General features: G+C 46.7%; 1 protein-coding gene across 7 annotated transcripts in view; it reads left to right on the top strand.

The window, feature by feature from the left end:
- TMEM181 (transmembrane protein 181) overlaps positions 1–22,947 on the top strand; it is a 110,124-nt gene that overhangs the window by 58,632 nt on the left and 28,545 nt on the right. For all 7 annotated transcript variants that reach the window (XM_015137046.3, XM_077999618.1, XM_077999613.1 and 4 more), the window contains 5 exons: positions 3,117–3,227; positions 18,798–18,878; positions 21,311–21,410; positions 22,327–22,457; positions 22,647–22,738. In XM_015137046.3, the coding sequence (XP_014992532.2) occupies positions 3,117–3,227; positions 18,798–18,878; positions 21,311–21,410; positions 22,327–22,457; positions 22,647–22,738 (515 nt within the window). The remainder of the gene's footprint in view (positions 1–3,116; positions 3,228–18,797; positions 18,879–21,310; positions 21,411–22,326; positions 22,458–22,646; positions 22,739–22,947) is intronic.

Here is a 22,947-nt window from a genome sequence, read left to right on the forward strand (position 1 = left end):
GGATTTAAACCTGTGCCCTTTTATTCTGAAGCTTGTGGCCTTAACCACCATGCATACTGCCTAGTTACTAGTGATACGTATACTGGCCCTGTTTTTCCTAGCAAGAAAGAATTCAAGGACTGGGCCCGGTGGCTCATGCGTATAATCCCAGCACTTTGGGAGGCCAAGGTGGGAGGATCATGTGGGACTGGACTCTCATTCTGCATCCAGGGACTGAGTCAGCTTCCAAAGTGTATTTTCCCCATCTATAAAGTTGGGATCAAGCCTTCCTGCCTGCCCTAGGAAAGCAGTAAAGATCAAGGTGAATAACATGTGTGAGTGTGCCTTATGTGTACAGCATGAGGCATCCCTTCATCCCCCATTTGAGGCCTCTGTGCAGGAGGGGTGTGATCAGTACTGCTGAAGGGATAACAGGTCTGAGTGTCAGACAGGACCATGGCCCAAGAAGCTGCTTTCTTCCCATACGAGGGCCTGGCGGCCACTCCCACCTGGAGAGCTTGATGACACCCACCTTGTTGTGCTGCCTCTCAGATTGAGGGTCAGTGGACCATTAGTCAGGGGTTGCTTATTTGGAGCTGGTGAGACCCATCGTCCTGGTTTGCCTGCACTGAGTGGTTTCTCAGCACCCGGGACTTCCTGTTTTAAAATCGGGACAAGTGGGTTGCCCTACCTAAAGCCTTTGCTTCAAGCAGGGCCAGGCTGCCAGGGTACTGGCTGGCCTGCACTTGCTTCTTGGATGTGGCCACCGTGCTGTGCACCTTGAGAATGGCCCTTCAGTGCGTCTTCATGGTTTCCTCCCTCTTCATTGTTGGCCCTACCTCAGTTTATACTGTATCACCCCTTAGGAATATCTTGCTTCTGTTCCCTGTCTACTCAGGTCTCTCTCTAACCCTACAAGGAGCATTGCCCTGGCTTTAAAAAACATGGAATTTTTACATTACAGAGATATTTAGCACCCTCTTACATACTTTTTTTTTTTTCTTAAACACAGTCTTGCTATGTTGCCCAGGCTGGCTTTGAACTCCTGGGCTCAAGCAATCCTCCTGCTTCAGCCTCCCAAGTAGCTAGGATGACAAATGTGCACCGCCGTGCCTGACTTGCTTTTTTTTTTTTTTTTTTTTTGCTGTAAAGAAAAGCCATTGTCTGACGTAGGTAGCAAGGCCTTCCACACCTTGCAGGTGAGAAAGCTGTGGTACCATCACGTGATTTTCAGAGGTACATCATAGTCAGCAGCAGAACCGTGGTTTGAACTTGGGATGCCAGAATCTTTAGTGTAGTTTTTTTAAACTCATAAGTATATGCAGCCTGAGATACAGCTCTTTTGTTAATTAAGACATCCCTGAAAAGTGAGACAAATTCTTGAACTCGCAAGACATGTTTGTCTACCCAGCAAAAATGTATTTACAAATTTTAAGCCATCCCTTCCTGCATAGTCCTTAGCCACCCCTGCCTCTGCACCTCATCCTGTGACCCGACTGCCGGAGGGGAAAGGTGAATTTAGTTTTGCTGAGAAGGTGGACCACACACTTGCCCAGAGGGCAGGCAGGAGATTCTAATGAGAGCTGATCAGGTGGAAAGGAAGCCTTGGCTTCCCTTTCCAATGTGATGAAAATAGCAGATGACCTGTGCTTCTGGCATAGGAGAGTGGGAGGTGGGCGCCTTTAGCCCCTTTGCAGGGCAGCCCCTCCTTGCGGGGCACTGTGGGCTTCGGTGCAGGCCCAGGGCTGCCAGTGGGCTGAAGTGTTTTGTGAGTTGAGATGGTGACCTTGGTGCTGCCTTCAGCCCCCTGCACACTCCGCTCCTCTCTGCTTTCTCCCCGTTCCCTTAGGTCAGCACCCCACCATGTTACCCAACTCCACTCCTCGTCCTCCTCCCTGACACTTGTCCTCTTGTCTTTTTGTTTGTTTGTTTTTGAGATGGAGTTTTGCTCTTGTTTCACAGGCTGGAGTGCAATGGTATGATCTTGGCCCACTGCAACCTCCGCCTCTCAGGTTCAAGGGATTCTCCTGCCTCAGCCTCCTGAGTTGCTAGGATTACAGACGCCCGCCACCACACCCGGCTGATTTTTGGTACTTTTAGTAGAGACGGGATTTCACTATGTTGGCCAGGCTGGCCTTGAACTCCTAGCCTCAAGTGATCGGCCTGCTTTGGCCTCCCAAAGTGCTGGGACTACAGGCATGATCCACCATGCCTGGCCACCCTCTTGTCTTTTTAAGGCTGCTGTATAAAACCCACACCTGTTTTCTTACCTGACCTCAGACATTCGAGGCTTGACCAGTCATTGGAGTGATGCACTATTAGAAAGCCAGAGAACCACCCATTTGCTCTGGGCAGCAGCAGGATGGTGGAGAGTGACATTCCGAAAGGCAGGGCCGGGGCCGAGCTTGCTGGGGAGGAGTGGCCGGCTCTGTGTGCGTGGCCAGTGGGTGCACCTCTGTAGCCCTGCATGAGGGTTTGTCCTCCCTGCCACTCTGGAAGGGGATAGCTAAGCAGAGGAGACCTGGCTTTTAGTTCTAAAGGACAAAAGGAAGGAGCTCTTGACAACAGTGGAGCACACATATCTGCACATCCGCACTTGCTGCTGTGCACACAGCCTTTGCTTTGACTCGGAGTGGAGGGTGGAGGGTGCAGGATGGAGAGGAAAGAGGGCTGCATGTACAGAGTGACAGGTTAAAAGGAGAGAAAGAAAAATACGTAATTCATTCTGTTTATTACTACAAGAGTCGCAAAATTGGGCCAGGGAGGACAAATTAGGTCGCGGCGTCCGCGTTGACGTGTCTTAGCTTACATTTCCCCCGTGTTCTAGTGTTACATATTTATGGAAATGTCAGGCTTGCATTGCACTGTTAACTTTCTTACACAGTGACTTATTTTCAGTCATCCAAAGTAGAAAAGATTCTAATTGGTGTAAATCATATATTATGTTTCCGAAAATACCATTTGGTTCATTCTTTCTAGGAACTGTTTGGCTGGCATCTGACTTTCTCTGGGCTTTTGGAGAGTTCTCTGGAGACGATGAGTTCTGCTCATCTGCTGAAATGGGTTACTTCCTGGGTTATTTGGTGGGAACGTGAGTCTTGCTTTCTTTAAAGGCAAATCTTCCTGTGTATTTGCAGAAATGTGCAGAGATTATTGTGGCTCACCTTGGCTACCTGAATTATACTCAGTATACGGTGATAGTGGGATTTGAACACCTGAAGCTCCCCATCAAGGGAATGAACTTCACGGTAAGTATACCAGCTGACTGCACGTTTCCATGGCTCATGTTCTAGTTCCCATTCTTTTGCTCAATGATTGAAATACATCTCAACATCTAAATAATGTTAATTTGGAAAGTGGAGGACATGTAAAGTTTTTAAAAATTATAGGAAAACTACAGTTTCTTAAGTATATGGAACCAAGAATAGATTCAATAGCATAGAGAGAGGGCAAACCTTAGATATCTTGAGATTTAGAAAAGAGAGTGTATAGTGTGTTCAGCTGCAAGGCAGTGAAGGGGTTAGCAGGTATACCCTCCTGCAGACGCAGCACCCCCTTCTCCGTCCCCTGTGAGTGGTTGTCAGTCTCTGCCTGAACTGCCAGTGAATGGGAGGGCACTGTTCTAATTGTTAGACTGTCCTTTCTTGTGTCCAGCTGAAATCTCCCCTTTCCACTCATTAGGAGTCAGTAGAACCAGCGTAGTGACGAGGAGAGGGGATTTGGACTGGACAGTGAGCTGGGTTCTCGCCCTACCTCCATCATTGACCATGTGATTTTGTTGAACCTCAGTTTTCTTACGTGTAAAATAGCTGCCTCATAGAGCCGTGAATATTAAATGGAGATATTAATGGATACCTTCAAAAAAAAAAAAAAACAACAGCTTTATCAAAGTAGAAAGTTTGCCCTTTTAGTGAAAGCATACATTCAGTGGTTGGTTGGTTGGTTGGTTGTTTTGAGATGGAGTCTCACTCTGTCACCAGGCTGGAGTGCAGTGGCTGTGATCTTGGCTCACTGCAACCTCCACTTCCCGGGTTCAAGCAGTTCTCCTGCCTCAGCCTCCCAAGTAGCTGGGATTACAAGTGCGTGCCATCACGCCCAGCTAATTTTTATATTTTTAGTAGAGACAGAGTTTCACCATGTTGGCCAGGATGGTCTCGATCTCCTGACCTGGTGATCTGCCTGCCTTGGCTTTCTAAAGGCTGGGATCACAGGCATGAGCCACTGCGCCCGGCCCATTCAGTGGTTTTTAGCACAGTCACAGAGTTGTCCAGTCATTCTGGTACCAGAACATTTTCATTGCCTCTTAAAGAAACCTGTTAGTAGTCATTTCCCATTCCCTCCCCACAGTCCTTGGCAATCACTAATGTTCTCTCTGTCCCCATGGATTTGCCTGGTCTGGACATTTCATGTGAATGGAATCATGCAACGTGTGGTCTTTGGTGACCAGTGATGTCTCAAGGTCCATCCAGGTTGTCGCGGGCTCAGTACTTCACTCCTTCATTTTGCTGAATGATATTTTGTTGTATTGCTAGACCACATTTTGTTGATCTGTTCATCAGTTGACAGGCATTTGGGTTGTTTCCCATTTTTTGGCTGTTGTGAATAATGCTGTTGTGAACTACACAAAATGAGTTTTCTCCTCTGTCTACCTTATAGCCCTTTGAAGGCGGCCGTCTCCTCCCCTCTGAAATTGTTCTTTTCTTTCACATTGTGCTGGGGATGTGACTGTGCACCCCTCTGGCTCCAGGTTTCCTTCCTGAAGCTGCCCCAGTCACCCGGCTGCAGCGGCAGGTGTTCCTGATGTGGAAGGAGCAGGTGGCCCTGGGCTGTGCTGCTGGGACACCTGAGCTGGCTTGCTGTCACTAGTGGCCTCTTCCTTTCGGCCCTTTGCCTCAGCCAGCCTTTCCAGATCTTTTGGATCTGAATCTGGGGTCTGGTCTTTGCGGTCTGAGTGATCTCCTAGATCTTTGTCCTCAGAGAATCTTGATTAGTATTCTGCTTGTGTCCTCTGGTTCATGGTGCCGGCGGGGGGGATCCCAGATGGGGTCTGAGGCAGGTGCACTGAGCTTAGGTATACTTTGATGTAGTCCTTTGCTAACCATCTGTGCTTTAGACTTCGCTATTTCAGAATCATTCTGATTCAACAGTGCAGACAAACAAGGGACCTCTCCCTTCCATCATCTACTTTATTAGAACATCATCTCCTACAAGCCTTTTATGGTTCTCAGCACCTTTCTCCAGAGGCTGTAGTTTATCCTGACCCTATTCCGTGGGTGTGGGCCACTGTTTTATTTGCCTTTGTGGATTTTGTCCTTCCATCTTTTGTATCTGTTTATTTCCTCTCAAAGTTGTTCCTGAAGAATTTGGTACATATCTTAGGTAAACTAGGTACATGCCATTCTGCCATTGCTGATGGAAGGCAAGTGATAAAATATTGTTGTGGGGCTCAAAAAGGAATGGGTTCAAAAGACGTTACCGTGGGAACCACTCACCTTGAATTACAGCACAGCCAGAGCCTCATTTCTGGTGGCACTCTTCAGCATCTGGAAAGACAGTCCTTAAGACCCTTGGAGATTTGTTAGGGATGTCACCAAAGATTTTTCTGCGTTTTTGTACATTTCATTTCCCCAGCAGCCAGCATAGTGCCCGGCGGCTGCTAGGCTTGCAATAGATATGTATTGGTTGAATGAAAGAACAGCAATACAGCACCTTACAAATTCAGAAATTCACGTGGCAACAGACTTCTGAAATTATGTTCATCCTTGCTATAAACCAAAGATTAGAGAGTTCAAGAATGAATGCTTTTTTTTTTTTTTTTTGAGACGGAATCTCGGTCTATCACCCAGGCTGGAGTTCAGTGGCATGATCTCGGCTCACTACAACCTCTGCCTCCCGGGTTCACGCCATTCTCCTGCCTCAGCCTCCCGAGTAGCTGGGACTACAGGTGCCCGCCACCACGCCCGGCTAATTTTTTGTATTTTTAGTAGAGATGGGGTTTCACCGTGTTAGCCAGGATGGTCTCAATCTCCTGACCTTATGATCCGCCTGCCTTGGCCTCCCAAAGTGTTGGGATTACAGGTGTGAGCCACCGTGCCCGGCCATGAATGCCTTTTTTTAACCAATCAATCTTCATAGTTTGGGATGGGAGCAGTAGCTTATGCCTGTAATCCCAGCACTTTGGAAACTCGATGCAGGAGGCTTGCTTGAGCCCAGGAGTTGGAGACCAGCCTGGACAGCATAATGAAATCCCATCTTTGTTTTTTTGTTTTTGAGACGGAGTCTCACACTGTGTCTCCCAGGCTGGAGTGCAGTGGCGCCATCTCGGCTCACTATAACCTCTGCCTTCCAGGTTCAGGCAATTCTCCTGCCTTAGCTGTAATCCCTAGTAGCTGGGATTACAGCTACTAATAGCTATAATAGTTTACCATGCCCTGCTAATTTCCATGTATTTAGTAGAGATGGGGATTTACTACATTGACCAGGCTGGTTTCAAACTCCTGACCTCAGGTGATCGGCCTAGCTGAGACCACATTGCTAAACAAAATTTTAAAAGTTAGCCATGCATAGTGGTGCATACCTGTAGTCCCAGCTGCTAGGGAGGCTTAGGTAGGAGGATCACTTGAGCCTGGGAGTTTGAGGCTGCAACGAACTGTAATCACACCACTGCACACTCCAGCCTCGGTGACAGAGTGAGACCCTGTCTCACAAAAAAAAACAATGCAAATATTAAAAATAACAAATAAGATAACATGGTGGGCGAAATGCTAGGACACAAGTTTTCTCATACACATGAATAGGGGTGTAAACTGATTTAACTTTTGGGGTAATTTAGCAGCATATAAAAGCCTCTACTTCCATGTTCTTTTTGACTTAGTAATTCTAATTCTAGAAATTTATACTAAGGAACTGGAAACATATACAGTGATTTATGTTCAACCCTATTCCTCAGAGTAAGAAGTTGGGAGCAATCTGTATTTCAGCAGTAGATTTCTGGTTAAACAATTAGTTCTGTAGCTACTAAAATAGTAAGTTAATAGGATAACTAGCACAAACTATATATTGATTTAAGAAAACAAAAGCGCATGAATTAGAAGCGTTTCTGTTACAGAAAACTAGATGTCTAGAAGGCTGTCTCTGGGTGGTGGGATTAATGTTTAATTTCTTCTGTGTTTTCCTTTATTTACCGTGATGAATGTTATTTTTATTACCCGAAAAGAAAATTATTTGAAAACAAAACAAAAACTCCTGAGGCAACTAATACTGAAGGGGGAAGTCCTGGGCATATGCCAGAATCCATCCCAGAACCTCAGGTGCTGGCGAGCCCTGCGTGCTGTTTCTTCTGTTGTGACTCAGTATCCTCGGAGAATCACATAATCAATGTTATGCTGGCAGCTTGTGGAGAGATGCACTAAGAAATTAGAGAATTGTATGCAAAATGTTTCTATGTCTTTTATAAAATTGTTGTTGAAGACATTGTGTTGTGAACTTTAAACCTCCAAAATTTTTTCCACATTATTATTTTTTAGAGCAATTTTAGGTTCACAGCAAAATTAAGAGGAAGGTACAGAGATTTCCTAAATGCTCTCTCCTCCTACACATGCACAACCTCCCCCATTGTCAACATCTCGCACCAGAGTGGTACATTTGTTACAGTTAATGAACCCACATTGACACACCACCCAGAGCCCACAGTTTACATAAGGATTCCCTCTTGGTGTTGTACATTCTGTAAGATCCACTATTTGTAGTACCATAGAGGTTCGTTTTAGTGCCCTGAAAATCCTTTGTACTCCACCTATTCATCCCTCCCTCCTCAGACCCCTGGCAGCCACCTGTCTTTTTACTGTTTCTATGGTTTTGCTTTATTTATTTATTTATTTTTTTGAGACAGTCTGTTGCCCAGGCTGGAGTGCAGTGGTGAGATCTTGGCTCACTGCATCCTCCACCTCCCAGGTTCAAGTGATGCTCGTGCCTTAGCCTCCCGGGTAGCTGGGATTACAGGCGCATACCACTACGCCCAGCTAATTTTTGTATTTTTAGTAGAGACGGGGTTTTGCCATGTTGGCCAGGCTGGTCTCGAACTCCTGACCTCAGGTGATCCGCCCACCTCGGCCTCCCAAAGTGCTGGGATTACACACGTGAGCCACTGTGCCAGGCCATGGTTTTGCTTTTTCCAGAATGTCATCTAGTTGGAATCATATAGTATGTAATTTTTTCAGATTGACTTCTTTCACTAAGTTATTTGCATTTTAAGTTTTTTCCATGACTTGATTGCTCATTTCATCATGGAATAATTTCATTGTCTGGATGTACTGCAGCTTGTTTGTCCATTGGCTGAAGGACAGCATCTTCATTGCTTTTATGTTTTGACAGTTATGAACATAGGTACTATAAACATCTGTATACAGATTTTTCTGTGCACATAAGTTCTCAACTTCGTTTTTGTTGTTGTTTCTTTGAAACGGAGTTTCATTCTTGTTGCCCAGGCTGGAGTGCAATGGCACTCAGCTCACTGCAACCTCTGCCTCCTGGGTTCCAGCGATTCTCCTGCCTCAGCCTCCCAAGTAGCTGGGATTACAGGCACCCGCCACCGTGCCTGGATAATTTTTGTATTTTTCGTAGAGACGAGGTTTCACCATGTTGGCCAGGCTGGTCTCAAACTCCTGACCTCAGGTGATCCAGCCTCTCAAGGTGCTGGGATTACAGGCGTGTGCCACCTTGCCTGGCCTGTATGTTTTCAGTTTCTTTGGGTAAGTACCAAAAAGCAAAAACAGAATTCCTTTTGCTATTTGTTATAATGCCTTTTATTAGAGAGTGAAAGCCATGGGATGCATTACATTTTTTCTCGGTCCTGGCTGTCAGAAATTTCAGAAATCAGTTTTTTGCTGAATTGTACTAATTACTAACATCCTGATATGGATTTCTGGTATAATTATCTGCATTCTTTCTTCACTATTTTGCCTTTTAAAACACTTTAAAAATTATTTCTATCTAATCTGGCTTTTTATTATAAGCTGCTTTCTTTTTGGAAGTAAACAAGTATTATAATAAGTAGACACTAATAGTATTTTAGTGGTGTTACTACACACCCACCAGAATGGCAGAAATAAGACAGAATATGCCGAAGCTGGCAAGGATGTGGGGCAGACGGAGCCCTTGCCCCTGCTGGGGAGCATGTAAACTGATAAAGCAGAAATGCGTATGTATATTGACCGAAAGACATGTATTTAGATATTCACAGCAGCATAATTCTTAATAGCCAAACTGTAAACTGTATACTAGCAGCAAAATGAGTACATAAATTCTGCTATATTTGCATAATGGAATACTATACAGCAAGGAGAATGAACTTTCACAGCTTCACGTAATGTTATGGAGGACTTTCTGAAGCATAATGTTGAATGAAATAAGCTAAATACAAAACAGTACAGAGCGTATGATTCCATTTATATAAATTACAAAAACAGGCGAAACTAACTGACGCTGTTCAATCAGGGTTAGTGTACCTCTTGGGTAGGTTAGTGGCTGGAAGGGAGCATCACGGGAGGGGCTTCTGGGCTGCTGGCGATGTTCTGTGTCCTGGTCAGAGTACCATTTACACAGGTGTGTTCAATTTGTGACGTTCATTGAACTGTAATTTAGGTTACCTGTCCAATTCTTTCTTCTTTTTCTTTTTTTTTTTTTTTTTTGAGACGGAGTCTCGCTCTGTCCCCAGGCTGGAATGCAGTGGCGTGATCTCGGCTCACTGCAAGCTCCGCCTCCTGAGTTCACGCCATTCTCCTGCCTCAGCCTCCCGAGTAGCTGGTACTACAGGCTCCTGCCACCGTGCCCAGCTAATTTTTTGTTTTTTTAGTAGAGATGGGGTTTCACCGTGTTAGCCAGGATGGTCTTGATCTCCTGACCTTGTGATCTGCTTGCCTCGGCCTCCCAAAGTGCAGGTGTGAGCCACCGCGCCCGCCCGATACCTGTCCAACACTTAATACACGTTACCTTCAGTAGGAACTTAATGGTATACGGTGTGCCTGACAAATTGGAGCTGCTGCCAGTGTGGCCGCATGTTTCTTGAGACAGCTCTTGCTTCTTCAGCAGTACTGTGTGTGGCTGGCCATACTGACACAGTTAACCTTTGAGAGTTTCTGTTGCTTTTGTTTGGCATTTCTTTGGGAAATCTTTGGCCTTTGGAGTTCTGAGTTCTGCGTTGCTGGAGTCAGGGCTCCATTTCACTGAGCCTGGTGGTGCCCTTGGCTCTGATGAAAGAGCACCAGGACCACACGGACACCTTCCCCTGGTGCCACTGTTTGTTTCACTAACCAGCTCTTCCTTGTTGATGACAATCAAATTCAGGGTAAAAATGACCCTGGTTGCTTCCTGTATTAGTTTTCATACTGCTGACAAAGACATACTCAAGACTGGGAAGAAAAAGGCGTTTAATTGGATGTAGAGTTCCACATGGCTGTGGAGGCCTCAGAATCATGGCGGGAGGCGAAAGGCTCTTTTTACATGGCAGCACCAAGAGAAAATGAGGAAGAAGCAAAAGTGGAAACCCCTGATAAACCAATCAGATCTCATGAGACTTACGCACTATCACGAGAATAGCACGGGAAAGGCTGGCCCCCATGATTTAATGACCTCTCCCGGGTCCCTCCCACAACACATGGGAATTCTGGGAGATATAATTCAAGTTGAGATTTGGGTGGGGGCACAGCTAAACCGTATCATTTCCCTAATGTACTGAGAGAAAATTGTCACCATGCATCCAGCATGTTCAGATGAGGCTCTGTTTTCAGTGGAAGGTGTCTGTGCTGAGCAGATGTCTAGATGGTTGATGGCCCTTTCCTGCCTGAGCCTGTCGTGTGGGCTGTGTCTTCCATCTGGCACTGTTGTCGATGCCATCTCCCTTTAACTCAAGAAGCTGATTTCTCTCTCCTTTTGTTCTCAACCCCATTTTCCATGAACATTTGGTTCACTGGTTTCTACTTAAATGTTTATCTTTTTGAAGTAGAATGGTATCTTAGTTTATGCTGCTGTAACTGTACACCACACACCGGGTAATTTATAAATAATAGAGATTTATTCCTTACAGTTGTGGAGGGCTAGACAAGGTCTCACTGTGTTGCCTAGGCTCGAACTCCTGGGCTCAAGCAATCCTCGCACCTCAGCCTCCAAAAGTGTTGGGATTACAGGTATGAGCCACTGCACTGCACCCCTCTATCCCTTTTATAAAGTGCAAATCCATTCATGAGGGCAGAGTCCTTATGACATAATCACTTTCCCGAATTCTCCACCTCACAGTACCACCATAATGGGGGCTAAGTTTAAACATGAATTTTGGAGGGACAAATTCAAACTGTACCAAGTGGTGATCTTTCTCTCTATCCCTCTTGTTATCAGCTCTTACTCTTCGGAGTACATCGTGCCCACACCCATTGCCACGTTCAGGCCATGAGACCACTCACTAGGTCTCACTGGCACTTGTGGGATGATGCTTACCTCCTGTGTATTTTGTAAAGGTGGTTTCATCGGCCATGCTCTGTATATGCAGTGACCTTTGACACCACAAAAATCACTTGTACTCACTTTTTTGTTCTCTTCTCCTGAGATTTTGCAGGCACCTTCTCTGGGCACGTCACAGGCGTCATCCTCAGCACCCTGGGTCCTCTTGGTTACTCTGGGCATTTTTTCCTCTGATTGTTTTTCCGGCTGACTTTTGAGTGACACTCTGTGGCCAGCTGTTCACGTCTCATTTCCTCCATTTTCCTCTAAGCCATGACCTTTGACTGGTGCGTGAGATGAAAACAGCAGCTTACGTTCCGGAGTCCTTCAGGCTGTTCCCTGGGGGCGCCCTGTGGTTTCCCAGGGAAACTGAGAGGAGAGCGCCAGGCCATGCTTTCCTGAGTGTTGCCCGGCTTCTTGGACTTGTGCTTACTGTACTTCCCTGAGTGCCACCTGGCTTCTTGGACCTGTGCTAACTGCTTTCCTGAGTGTCGCCCGGCTTCTTGGACCTGTGCTTACTATGCTGTCTTGAGTGCCGCTTGGCTTCTCGGACCTGCGCTAGCTACATCGTTCTCATTTCCAGCCCCCCAGTATTCCTGGACAGTGCATTTCATGTTTTGTTTTGTTTTGTTTTGTTTTGTTTGTCGCCCCGGCTGGAGTGCAGTGGCGCTATCTTGGTTCACTGCAAGCTCCACCTCCCAGGTTCACGCCATTCTCCTGCCTCAGCCTCCCGAGTAGCTGGGACTACAGGCGACTGCCACTGCGCCTGGCTAATTTTTTGTGTTTTAATAGAGACAGGGTTTCACCATGTTAGCCAAGATGGTCTCGATCTCCTGACCTCGTGATCCACCCGCCTTGGCCTCCCAAAGTACTGGGATTACAGGCATGAGCCACCGTGCCCGGCCATTTCGTGTTGTTTTAAAACATGGGCACCGAGGCTGTGAATCTGAAGCCGGGCCCCCAGCCCGGGCACTTTGCTGGGTGCTGCACAGGTAACTGTGACACGTCCCTCACTGCGTCTGTTTCTGTGGTTGTCCATTCAGAGGACTCTGAGGATGTGAGGAAACATTTGTTCTGCACCAAAGAGCCAGTCAGCTCCTGGAAGCCTTTTACTGGTCACATTTTTGTTAAACTCACTTATTTCGTGCTGCATGGGATTTGACATCACCCGTCCTTGCACGGAGGACAAGGTTGTGCTCAGCAGATGTGGATGGATGGATGGGCGCATAGGAGATGTAATCGGGGAGGAGTGGCCCAGGGTATGGTGTGGGCACTTGTTCTAAAGGTAACTTCGTGGCGTCACAGGGCAAGTTCTGGCTCTGAAAGGACAAAGACAGCAGCTTTGTGATGCCAAAGGGACCTTGACATCAAAGCTTGAGTACCAAGTGACAGTGCTTCAGATTTCAAAGGGAATGTCTAAGCCAGGGTATTTTCTGGGAACTGTACTTTTTATTTCATTTTACTTATTTTACGTTTTAATTTCAAAAATGTATTTGGAGGTTTAAAAATAAACACAGAACAAACAAAACCCCCAAACCCAGTTCCCTAGAGTTGGGTCCACACAGTGGACCTGACAGTGCCCACAGGACGGGACAGGATGACCTCTGCTTGGACACCTGTGCGGCGCTGGCTGGGCTTGCTCCCTGTGGACCTTCTGGCCCCAGCTCACGGGATCCAGCGCACCTGGAGGCCGCTGTGTGTCATGGAGGGGCCAAGGCCCTACTCTCGGGGCTTCCTGCAGTTTGCTTGGGAAGACACAGCCTTTCAAGCCCTTGGCACAAATGCATATCGGATTGAGCTGTCAGCTGGGCTGGCCCAGGAGGAGCACACAGGTGATTCTGCTTGGCTGCTTGGCCTCCCAGAGAGTCAGCATATGTGAAAACAGCTTTTCCCAGAACCAGGAGGATGGGGACGCATGACAGGAAGAAGGAAGCCTGGATGGAATGTGATGACGGGCGCCACCTGCCTCCTTCAGGGCACATAGCAGGCTTGATGCGCAGGGTCTTGTTTGAAAGCTGGACCAAAGTGTGCTCTCTCATTAGCTCACATTTTAGAACTAAAATGCATGTTTTAGTTTAGCTACATTTATTGAATAAAGCATTGTTTTCTAGTGTTAATTTTTTTGTTTTTGTTTTTGAGATGGAGTTTTGCTCTTTTGCCCAGGCTGGAATGCAATGCAATCTCGGCTCATTGCAACCGCTGCCTCCTGGGTTCAAGCGATTCTCCTGCCTCAAGAGTACCTGGGATTACAGACATGCAACACCATGTCTCTATTTTTAGTAGAGATGGGGTTTCACCATGTTGATCAGGCTAGTCTCGAACTCCTGACCTCAGGTGATCCGTCTGCCTTGGCCTCCCAAAGTGCTGGGATTATAGGCGTGAGCCACCATGCCCAGCCTAGTGTTAATGTTTTTTTTCTTTTTTCTTTTTTGGAGATGGAGTCTTGCTCTGTCGCCCAGGCTAGAGTGCAGTGGTGCAATCTTGGCTCACTGCAACCTTCACCTCCCGTATTCAAGCAGTTCTCCCTGCCTCATCTTCCCAAGCCTCCCGTATTCAAGCAGTTCTCCCTGGCTCATCTTCCCAAGTAGCTGGGATTACAGGCATGCACCACCACGCCTGGCTAATTTTTGTATTTTTAGTAGAGTTGGGGTTTCGCCATGTTGCCCAGGCTGGTCTCAAACTCCTGACCTCAGGTGATCCACCCACCTCAGCCTTCCAAAGTGCTGGGATTACAGGTGTGAGCCACCGCATCCAACCCTAGTGTTAATTTTTAATGAGAGTGAGTTGATTATTTTCTGTTGCTCTAATAGAATCTTAAGCTAGAATCCCCCTCCTCCAGGGGAGTCTGAGGTTATTTTTTTAAGAGTTACGGTTCCTTGAGAGTAAAAACAGCCACCCAACCTTTCGGGCCTGTTATTTTAAGCAAAGTTTGTGTTTTTTTCTGATGGTAGCAATTCTTTTTTTTTTCTCTTCTTGACTGTGCCTTAGGGTATGTTTGTTCAACTAAGACATGTAGTAAACGTTTTTAATCTGAATATTATGTGTAGTAAACGTTTTTAATCTGAATATTACATTTATATCAACACTTCCCCCAAATGCTCGTCACTACTTTGATCATCCTATAAATGATATAATACTGTTATAATATTTAAATGCCGTAGCAATAATCCTAATAGTTATATGATGTTTTGGATTTATAGTAGCAACTGTTGTTTACTGAACCTTTGCTGTTTGCTGGGCATTGTGCTTAGCTTTTAATACGCATCATCTCATTAAAATGCTATGATAGGCTGGGTGTGGTAGCTCACGCCTGTAATCGCAGCACTTTGGGAGGCCGAGGCTGGCAGATCACCTGAGGTCAGGAGTTCGAGACCAGCCTGACCAACATAGTGAAACTTTGTCTCTGCGAAAAATACAAAATTAGCCGGACGTGGTGGCACATGCCTGTAATCCCGGCTACTGGGGAAGCTGAAACAGGAGAATCGCTTGAACTCAGGAGAGGGCCAGGTGCAGTGGCTCCTGCCTGTAATCCCAGCACTTTGGGAGGCTGACACAGGTGGATCACAAGGTCAGGAGTTCAAGACCAGCCTGGCCAATATGATGAAACCCCATCTCGACTAAAAATACAAAAATTAGATGAGAGTGGTGGCGCGCTCCTGTAGTCTCAGCTGCTCGGGAGGCTGAGGCAGGAGAATCACTTGAACCTGGGAGGCAGAGGTTGCAGTGAGCTGAGATCCTGCCACTGCAGCCCAGGCTGGGCAACAGAGCAAGACTCTGTCTCAAAAAATAAAAATAAAAAAATAAAAATAAAAACAAGGCTAAAAGGCTACAATAATTACGTTAAGTAGGTAAGTAGGTTACTAGCATCCCCATTTTATGGAGGAAATGAGGTTTCATGAGATTAAGTCATTTGCCCAACTAGTAATGGGAAGAGCTAGAATTTGAACCTGAATCACTGTGATCTCCACTTCCCCATTACCATCTATTGTTAGTGGTTGGTTTTTGTTTGGCAGCTTTATTGAGGTATAGTTGACACACAGTGAAACCTGGGAAACCGTTCCCACAAATAAGATCATAAGCATCCCCTCACCAGCCATCATCCCTAAACATCTTCTTGTGTCCCTTCCTCCTGTCCTTTCCCATCCCTGGGAAGTCACTGATCTGTTTTCACAACACCACTTATTTGCATTTTTTTTTAGAATTTTATGTAACTGGCATTATACAATATATACTCCAGTATGTTTGAATTGTTTCATGTAGCAAAATTATTTTGAGCTTGATCAATGATGAGTGTGTCCATAGTGATATTCTAGTATAAATGTAACAAATTGTTTATTCATTCATCTGTTGATGGACATTTGAAGTGCTTCCAGTTTGGGGCTGTTACAAAGAAAGCAGCAGTGAACATCTGTGTATAAATCTTTGTGTGGACATATGCTTTCATTTCTCATGGATAAATGCTAGAAATGGAATGGTTGGGCCATGCGGTTAAGAAACTCACAAACTGTTTTGCAGAGTGGTTGTGTTATTTTATGTTACACCAGTAGCCTATGAGGGTTTCAGTTACTTCGTATCCCATCAACGCTGGGTATGGTCAGTCTTTTCAATTTTGGCTGTTGTCGTAGGTGTATAATGGTATTTAATGGTTTTACATTGTGGTTTTAATCTATGTACTTTTTTTTTTTTGAGATGGGATCTTGCTCTGTCACCTAGGTTGGAGTGTAGTGATATGATCATAGCTCACTGACCCTGACCTCTGCCTCCTGAGTAGCTGTGACTACAGGCACACGCCACCATGCTGGCTAGTTTTTTTATTATTCATTTTTGTAGAGACAGGGTCTTGCTGTGTTGACCAGGCTAGTCTCAAACTCCTGGCCTCAAACTATCCTCCTACCTCGGCCTCCCAAAGTGTTGGGATTACAGGCGTGAGCCACCGCGTCTGGCCTAATTCACATGCTTAGAAAATGTTGGTCACTGTCTTCTGGCTTGCATTTTTCTGACAAGAAATCTGATGTCCACCTTATCTTTGTCCTTATCTTGGTTTTCTTGTAATAATGTTCTTTGTTCTTCCCTCTCCCAGCCCCTTTGAAGATTTTTCTCTTAGGGTGCCGCTTGTACTTTTCCTCATTACTTGTGCTTGGGGTCCATTGAGCTGCTTGGATTTGTGAGTTGATAGTTTTCATCAAATTGGAAACATTTTGGCCATTATCTCTTCAAATACTTTTTTTGTCTTTCTGGTCCCCTGACTTTCCAAATTCAGGGACCCCAAATTAGGCCACTGGTCCCCAACCTTTTTGGCATTGGGGACTGGTTTCATGGAAGACAATTTTTCCATGGACCGGGTTGGTTGGGGATGATTTTGGGAAGACCCAAGTGCATTACATTTATCATTAGATTCTCATAAGGAGTAAGCAGCCTAGATCCCTCCCCTGCACTGTTCACAGCAGGTTCGTGCTTCTATGAGAATCTAATGCCCTGGACAATCTGACAGGTGGAGCTCAGGCGGTAATGCTTGCTGGCCCATTGCTCACCTGCTGCTGTACGGCCCGGTTGCTAACAGGCCACGTGGCCAGTACTGGTCTCTGGCCTGGGGGCTGGGGACCCCTGTATTAGGCCACTTGAAGTTGTCCAAAGCTCCTGATGCTCTCTGTTCATTTTTTTCAGGTTTTTTTTTTTTTTTTTTTAGTTTTATTTTAGATAGCTTCTATTGCTGTGCCTTCACATTTACCAATCTCTGTAGTGTCTCATCTGTTGATCATCTTCCAAGTCTTTATTTAACACAAGAATCTTTCATCTAGCTGCTTGATTTCCTTATCTGCTAATTTTGTCATCTGTGATTTCTGGACCAGTTTTGATTGGTTTTTTCCTCATATGGTTTGTATTTTCCTGCTTTTTGGTGTGTCTGGTACTTTCGGTTCAATGCCAGACATTATTGATTGCTAGGTTTGATATCTTATAAATATCCCTGAGCTTTGTTCTGGGACTTGTTAATTTCCTTGGAAATGGTTTGATCTTTTCTGGCCTTGCTTTTCAACATTGCTAGGTGGGGCCAAAGCAGCATGAAGTCTGACGCTAATTTTTTCCTACCACTGAGGCAAAAGCATTCAGCATATGCTACCCAGTGTCCTTTGATGGTGAGTTTCGTCTCTGTCTTGTGGGAACAGGTACCATGACTGGCTCTGTGGGTGCCAGGCACTGGCTTTTTGGGAGCTTCGTTCTTTTTCTGTACAGCTCTCTTTTCCAGCACTCTGTCCTGTGGATTCAGGCCAGCCCTGTCTCCCTGGACTCCCGGCCATGGCTCTGCCTGGGTTCCCCTCCATGATGTGGGGCCACCAGGGGCACCCCTTATTGTTTGCCATCAGTCAGAGGTTACTACCCTTCATGACTTCCTCAGGTCCAGTGTCTTAAATCATCCTTGTGCATGCATGCGTGTGTATGTGTGTGTGTGTAATAGGTAAATCTAGCATCTGTGACTCTATCTGTACTGAAGTAGATTTTTTAAATTGCTCAGATGACTTGAATTCAGTGCATCAGAATGATGAGGCTCACTGGCCCTGTGAGCGCAGTTTTCTGGGGTCTGGTTATGGACCTGGCTCGTGCTGAGGTTGGCGGTGGCTGGCCTCTGCCCTGCTGTCAGCAGCAGTGTCCTGTCCTCGGCTCCAGCAGTGCACACTTGGCACACCTGGGACTTCCTGGTCAGCATGAGAACGGACTCCTTCAACTGCAACTCACTCTTCTGCTTTCACATTCATACTTAAAGGTTTTACTTAAACTTTGTTACAACATTCTAGTCGCACTTTTGCATCTTTTAAAACTTTCTTTTGATGGAAAGTATGACTATTTCTAATAAAGAGATTGACAAGGTTGATTTTTGACATGAGATTTAAGATGCAAATGCTCTTATGATTATAAAATAATTTGTCAGATTTATCATCCATATAACACCATTTGAAATTATTTTTTATTCTTGGTAATTAAGATTTTTTATATCTGTGTCCTTTGATAAAAAAGTAAAACTGTACTAAATGTAAAAATTTAACCTGCATGGTGTCAGGCACCTGTAATCTCAGCTACTCAGGAGGCTGAGGCAGGAGAAGTGCTTGAACCTGGGAGGCGGAGGTTGCAGTGAGCCAAGATTGCGCCTCTTCACTCCAGCCTGGGCGACAGAGTGAGACTCCATCCCCCCCAAAAAAAATGTGTGTGTGTGTGTGTGTATATATATATATATAGTCTCATATCTAGAGATAACTATTAGTAATCTTACGTATTTTCTCTTAGATGCACATATATTTTTTTCAAATCATTTTCCTCACTTTCTATTTTAGTGGAAGACTTATAACCCTGCCTTCTCCCAGTTGGAAATCTGGTTCCGGTTTTTCTTTGTGGTGCTCACCTTCATCGTCACTGTGAGTACCATTTGCCTGACACAGCACGGCAGATCCCAGCCAGGAAGAAGCTGGTTGATGCAGTTACGATCTTCGGTGCAAGCCACATGGAGATTGATCTGAACTCAGATGCTCCATCCAGTGGGCTGTGCTGATATTACTACTCTGTGTGTCTGCCAAGATGCTGTCATGCGAGAAAGAATGATGTGGTATCCTGTATTCAGGATTTCTGTAGAGTGCAGGAGTCATTACACATCACCGAGTTTTAAGTAAATGTTCATCATGTGTGGTGAGAAGTGCCATTTCATGTGTATGGAAGGAAGTCTGCCTTATTTGAGTGAGCTTCTCTGAGTGCAGATGCAGCATGCTCTTGGGTTTTTATATTTTATATTTTTATAGTTGTACCAGTCCTTTGTGTTTTTGGGCATTTTCAGGAATAAGGCCAAAGAGAAGTGTTTTGGGAATGCAGGCGTTGGGCTCGTTTGGGATCTGAGGTTTCTGTCCACGAGCCCACAGTAGCTTTGGGGGAAATGCTTACCCTGAGAAACCCAAGGGAGCCCCCCAGAGCCCCAGTCTGTGAAGATGAGAATTGGTAAATTGGAGGAAGGGAAGGTGTGCTTCATGTAGTGATCTGTCGCCGCCTGAAGCATGGCGTTCTGCCCTCATCAACTGCTTGTCCTGGTGCAGGATGGTGGGGAGGTGACATTTAGGAAATGTGTCCACCCAGGAACACTTGGTATTTCTCAGAGTAACTGTGCATGGAAAGACACAGGCGTGTGCACCTGTGAGCAGATGCTCTGCTGGAGCGAAGGGTGTGGGTGCTAGAACCACAGGAAGCTGGAGGGAAGGGTGTGAGTGCTGGAGCCACAGGGAGCTGGAGGGAAGGGCGTGGGTGCTGGAGCCACAGGGAGCTGGAGGGAAGGGCGTGGGTGCTGGAGCCACAGGGAGCTGGAGGGAAGGGTGTGGGTGCTGGAGCCACAGGGAGCTGGAGGGAAGGGCGTGGGTGCTGGGGCCACAGGGAGCTGGAGGGAAGGGCGTGGGTGCTGGGGCCACAGGGAGCTGGAGGGAAGGGCGTGGGTGCTGGGGCCACAGGGAGCTGGAGGGAAGGGCGTGGGTGCTGGAGCCACAGGGAGCTGGAGGTTGTAGTCAGGCCCAGCCCAGGGCCTCCAGGATCCCAGGGCTCCCCCAGTGAGCTTCGTAAATGAAAGTGGAAAGCTGGTAATTGTGTCTGGATAGTCAAACTCTTGCTTCTTCTCAAAGGCTCTCTGATGCCCTGAGATTCTGCTGCCACACTCTAGAGCCCAAAGAGCTATTTATTACTCAGGGCCCTAAGTATGTTCTTAAAAAGAGGGAAGAGGCCGGGCGCGGTGGCTCAAGCCTGTAATCCCAGCACTTTGGGAGGCCGAGACGGGCGGATCACGAGGTCAGGAGATCGAGACCATCCTGGCTAACACCGTGAAACCCCGTCTCTACTAAAAATACAAAAAACTAGCCGGGCGCGGTGGCAGGCGCCTGTAGTCCCAGCTACTCTGGAGGCTGAGGCAGGAGAATGGCGTAAACCCGGGAGGCGGAGCTTGCAGTGAGCTGAGATCCGGCCACTGCACTCCAGCCCGGGCTACAGAGCAAGACTCCGTCTCAAAAAAAAAAAAAAAAAAAAAAAAGAGGGAAGATGGTCCCTAGGCAAGGAAATCCACATTGCCTAGAAAACTACTGGCTTATATCAGATTATAAGAAAACAAATCAACAACAAAACCCTGGCCTAAAAATTATAAGTTATGTAATGTTTTGAAGTAGTTTAAAGAAACTTCTTCCACAGGCCTAACACACTTTCTGCAGGGAGGTGTTTGAAAAGAAACGCATCCTCTGACCATTGTTACGAGACTCCTACATTCTCTTGGCTTTGCGTGGGTGAGCCCTGGCACCATCTTGGAAGCTGCTGCCATCTGTAGCATTTGCACTGCCGGGAACTTGAGGCTCCTGTCACACCCACGGATGTGGCCTGTGTCCTGGGTGGGTCCTTCTGAGTGCGGGCTCTCTGGAGCAGGCTCAATGGAAGTGGGCCTTGTTTTCCTCACCGGTGGAGGTGAGGGGGCAGGTGCTCTTCCCTATTGCAGGGATTATGTTCCTCCTCCTCTCCTGCTCCTATGAGGACAGCTAGGAACCTGTCTTAGCTGTTGCTTCTCTGCAGAAAGTAACAACCTTGTCTTGGTTGTCACTGATGGTCTCCAGGACACAGTAGACAATTCAGCCAGGGCTTAAGGCAGTGGATCTTAATGGGGCACCTAGACCATTGATTAGAGAAGACAACCTGGTAGCAGGCAAGGTGTGAGCAAACCCTGCGGGCAAGGTGTGAGCAAGGGCTGTAAGAGCAAGGTGTAAGCAAAGGCTGCAAGCAAGGTGTGAGCGAAGGCTTCGAGCAAAGGCAGTAACTGGAGGCCTGATTTGGTTTGCAGTGCCTGTTTGCGCATTCCCTCCGGAAATTTTCCATGAGAGACTGGGGCATCGAGCAGAAGTGGATGTCTGTTCTCCTGCCTCTGCTGCTGCTTTACAATGGTGGGTAGTTCCATTTTTACTTAGGAACTTTCCCCTTTAACATGTAAAGCTGGAGGCCAGGTGCAGGGTTGTGCCTGTCATCCCAGCACTTTGAGAGGCTGGGGCAGGAGGATTGCTTGAAGCCAGGAGTTTAACAACAGCCTGGGTAACATAGCAAGACTCTACAAAAAATAAAATTAGCTGGGCACGGTGGTGCGTGCCTATGGTCCCAACTACGTGGGAGGCTGAGGTGGGAGGATTGCTTGAGCCCAGGAGTCTGAGGCTGCAGTGAGTCATGATGGCACCACTGCACTCCAGCCTGGGTAACAGCAAGACCCTGTCTCTTAAAACAAAACAACAAAGAAGTAAAGCGGGAAGGCATCTTGGAGATGGCCTAGGCCCAGAAGAGCCTGTAGGGAGCCCCAGAAGGAACATGTAGCCGTGTGCTCCCTGGCGCCCCAGGAGCCATGTTCCACCGAGCTGGGGCAGATGCCTGGCTCTCTAACAAATAGGCGGCTGTTTGGTAGTTAAAACTTGGATGTGCTACAGACACAGCAGTCCTGGAACTTGGCTCAAGGTGGCCAGACGTGGCTGGCTGTTCCTCTTTTCCTGCTCCAAAAGTGTTTGCTTCCTGAGCTGCCGCAGTCGGAACTCCTAGGCTCCGGGAGGAGCTAATGGTAGAGGCATACGGTGCCCTGTCACGATCAGTGCAGCAATCTGTTCAGTGGCTTTTAGGTGTTTTGGAAGACAAAATAGCCATTGGTTCACTACCTTTCCTTTGGCTCTGACCAGGGAGAAAAGCTGGTAGTGAGCTCGGACTCCGCAGAGGGATGGGGTGCTCTCTGCTAGGTGCTGACCCCGCAGAGGGTTGGGGTGCTCTCTGCCAGGTGCTTGCGGGCCTTGTTCTCCTCATGCATTTCTGCCCTTTGTGTTCCAGATCCGTTCTTCCCCCTCTCCTTCCTGGTCAACAGCTGGCTTCCGGGGATGCTGGACGACCTTTTTCAGTCCATGTTCCTGTGCGCCCTGCTGCTCTTCTGGCTGTGCGTGTACCATGGGATTCGCGTCCAGGTGAGCCGCAGCTCTCCGCACTGCTGGGGGAGGTTCCAGACTGTGTCCTCCCTTCCATACTCTGAGGACAGCCCGGAAAGGAATTTATCTATGGAAGCCTGCCTGCAGGCCCATACTCAATAGAAAAATCACGTTATGTACAATTACTAATTTGGTTTTCTTTATTTCTTTTTACTTTTTTCTTTTTAGGGAGAAAGAAAGTGCTTAACTTTCTATTTGCCTAAATTCTTCATTGTTGGACTATTGTGGTTGGCTTCTGTTACGCTAGGAATATGGCAAACGTGAGTAATTCTATTATGTGTGAAACGTCAGTCATGAAAAGCATTTGACAAAAGTGGAAAGGCCAGGCTGGGCGTGGTGGCTCACGCCTGTAATCTCAGCACTTTGAGAGGCTGACGTGGGCAAATCACTTGAGCTCAGAAGTTCAAGACCAGCCTGGGCAACATGGTGAAACCCTATCTCTACCAAAAATACAAAAATTAGCTGGTCG

The sequence above is a fragment of the Macaca mulatta genome, chromosome 4 (genome assembly GCF_049350105.2).
Source record: "Macaca mulatta isolate MMU2019108-1 chromosome 4, T2T-MMU8v2.0, whole genome shotgun sequence".
Classification (NCBI taxonomy): Eukaryota; Metazoa; Chordata; class Mammalia; order Primates; family Cercopithecidae; genus Macaca; species Macaca mulatta.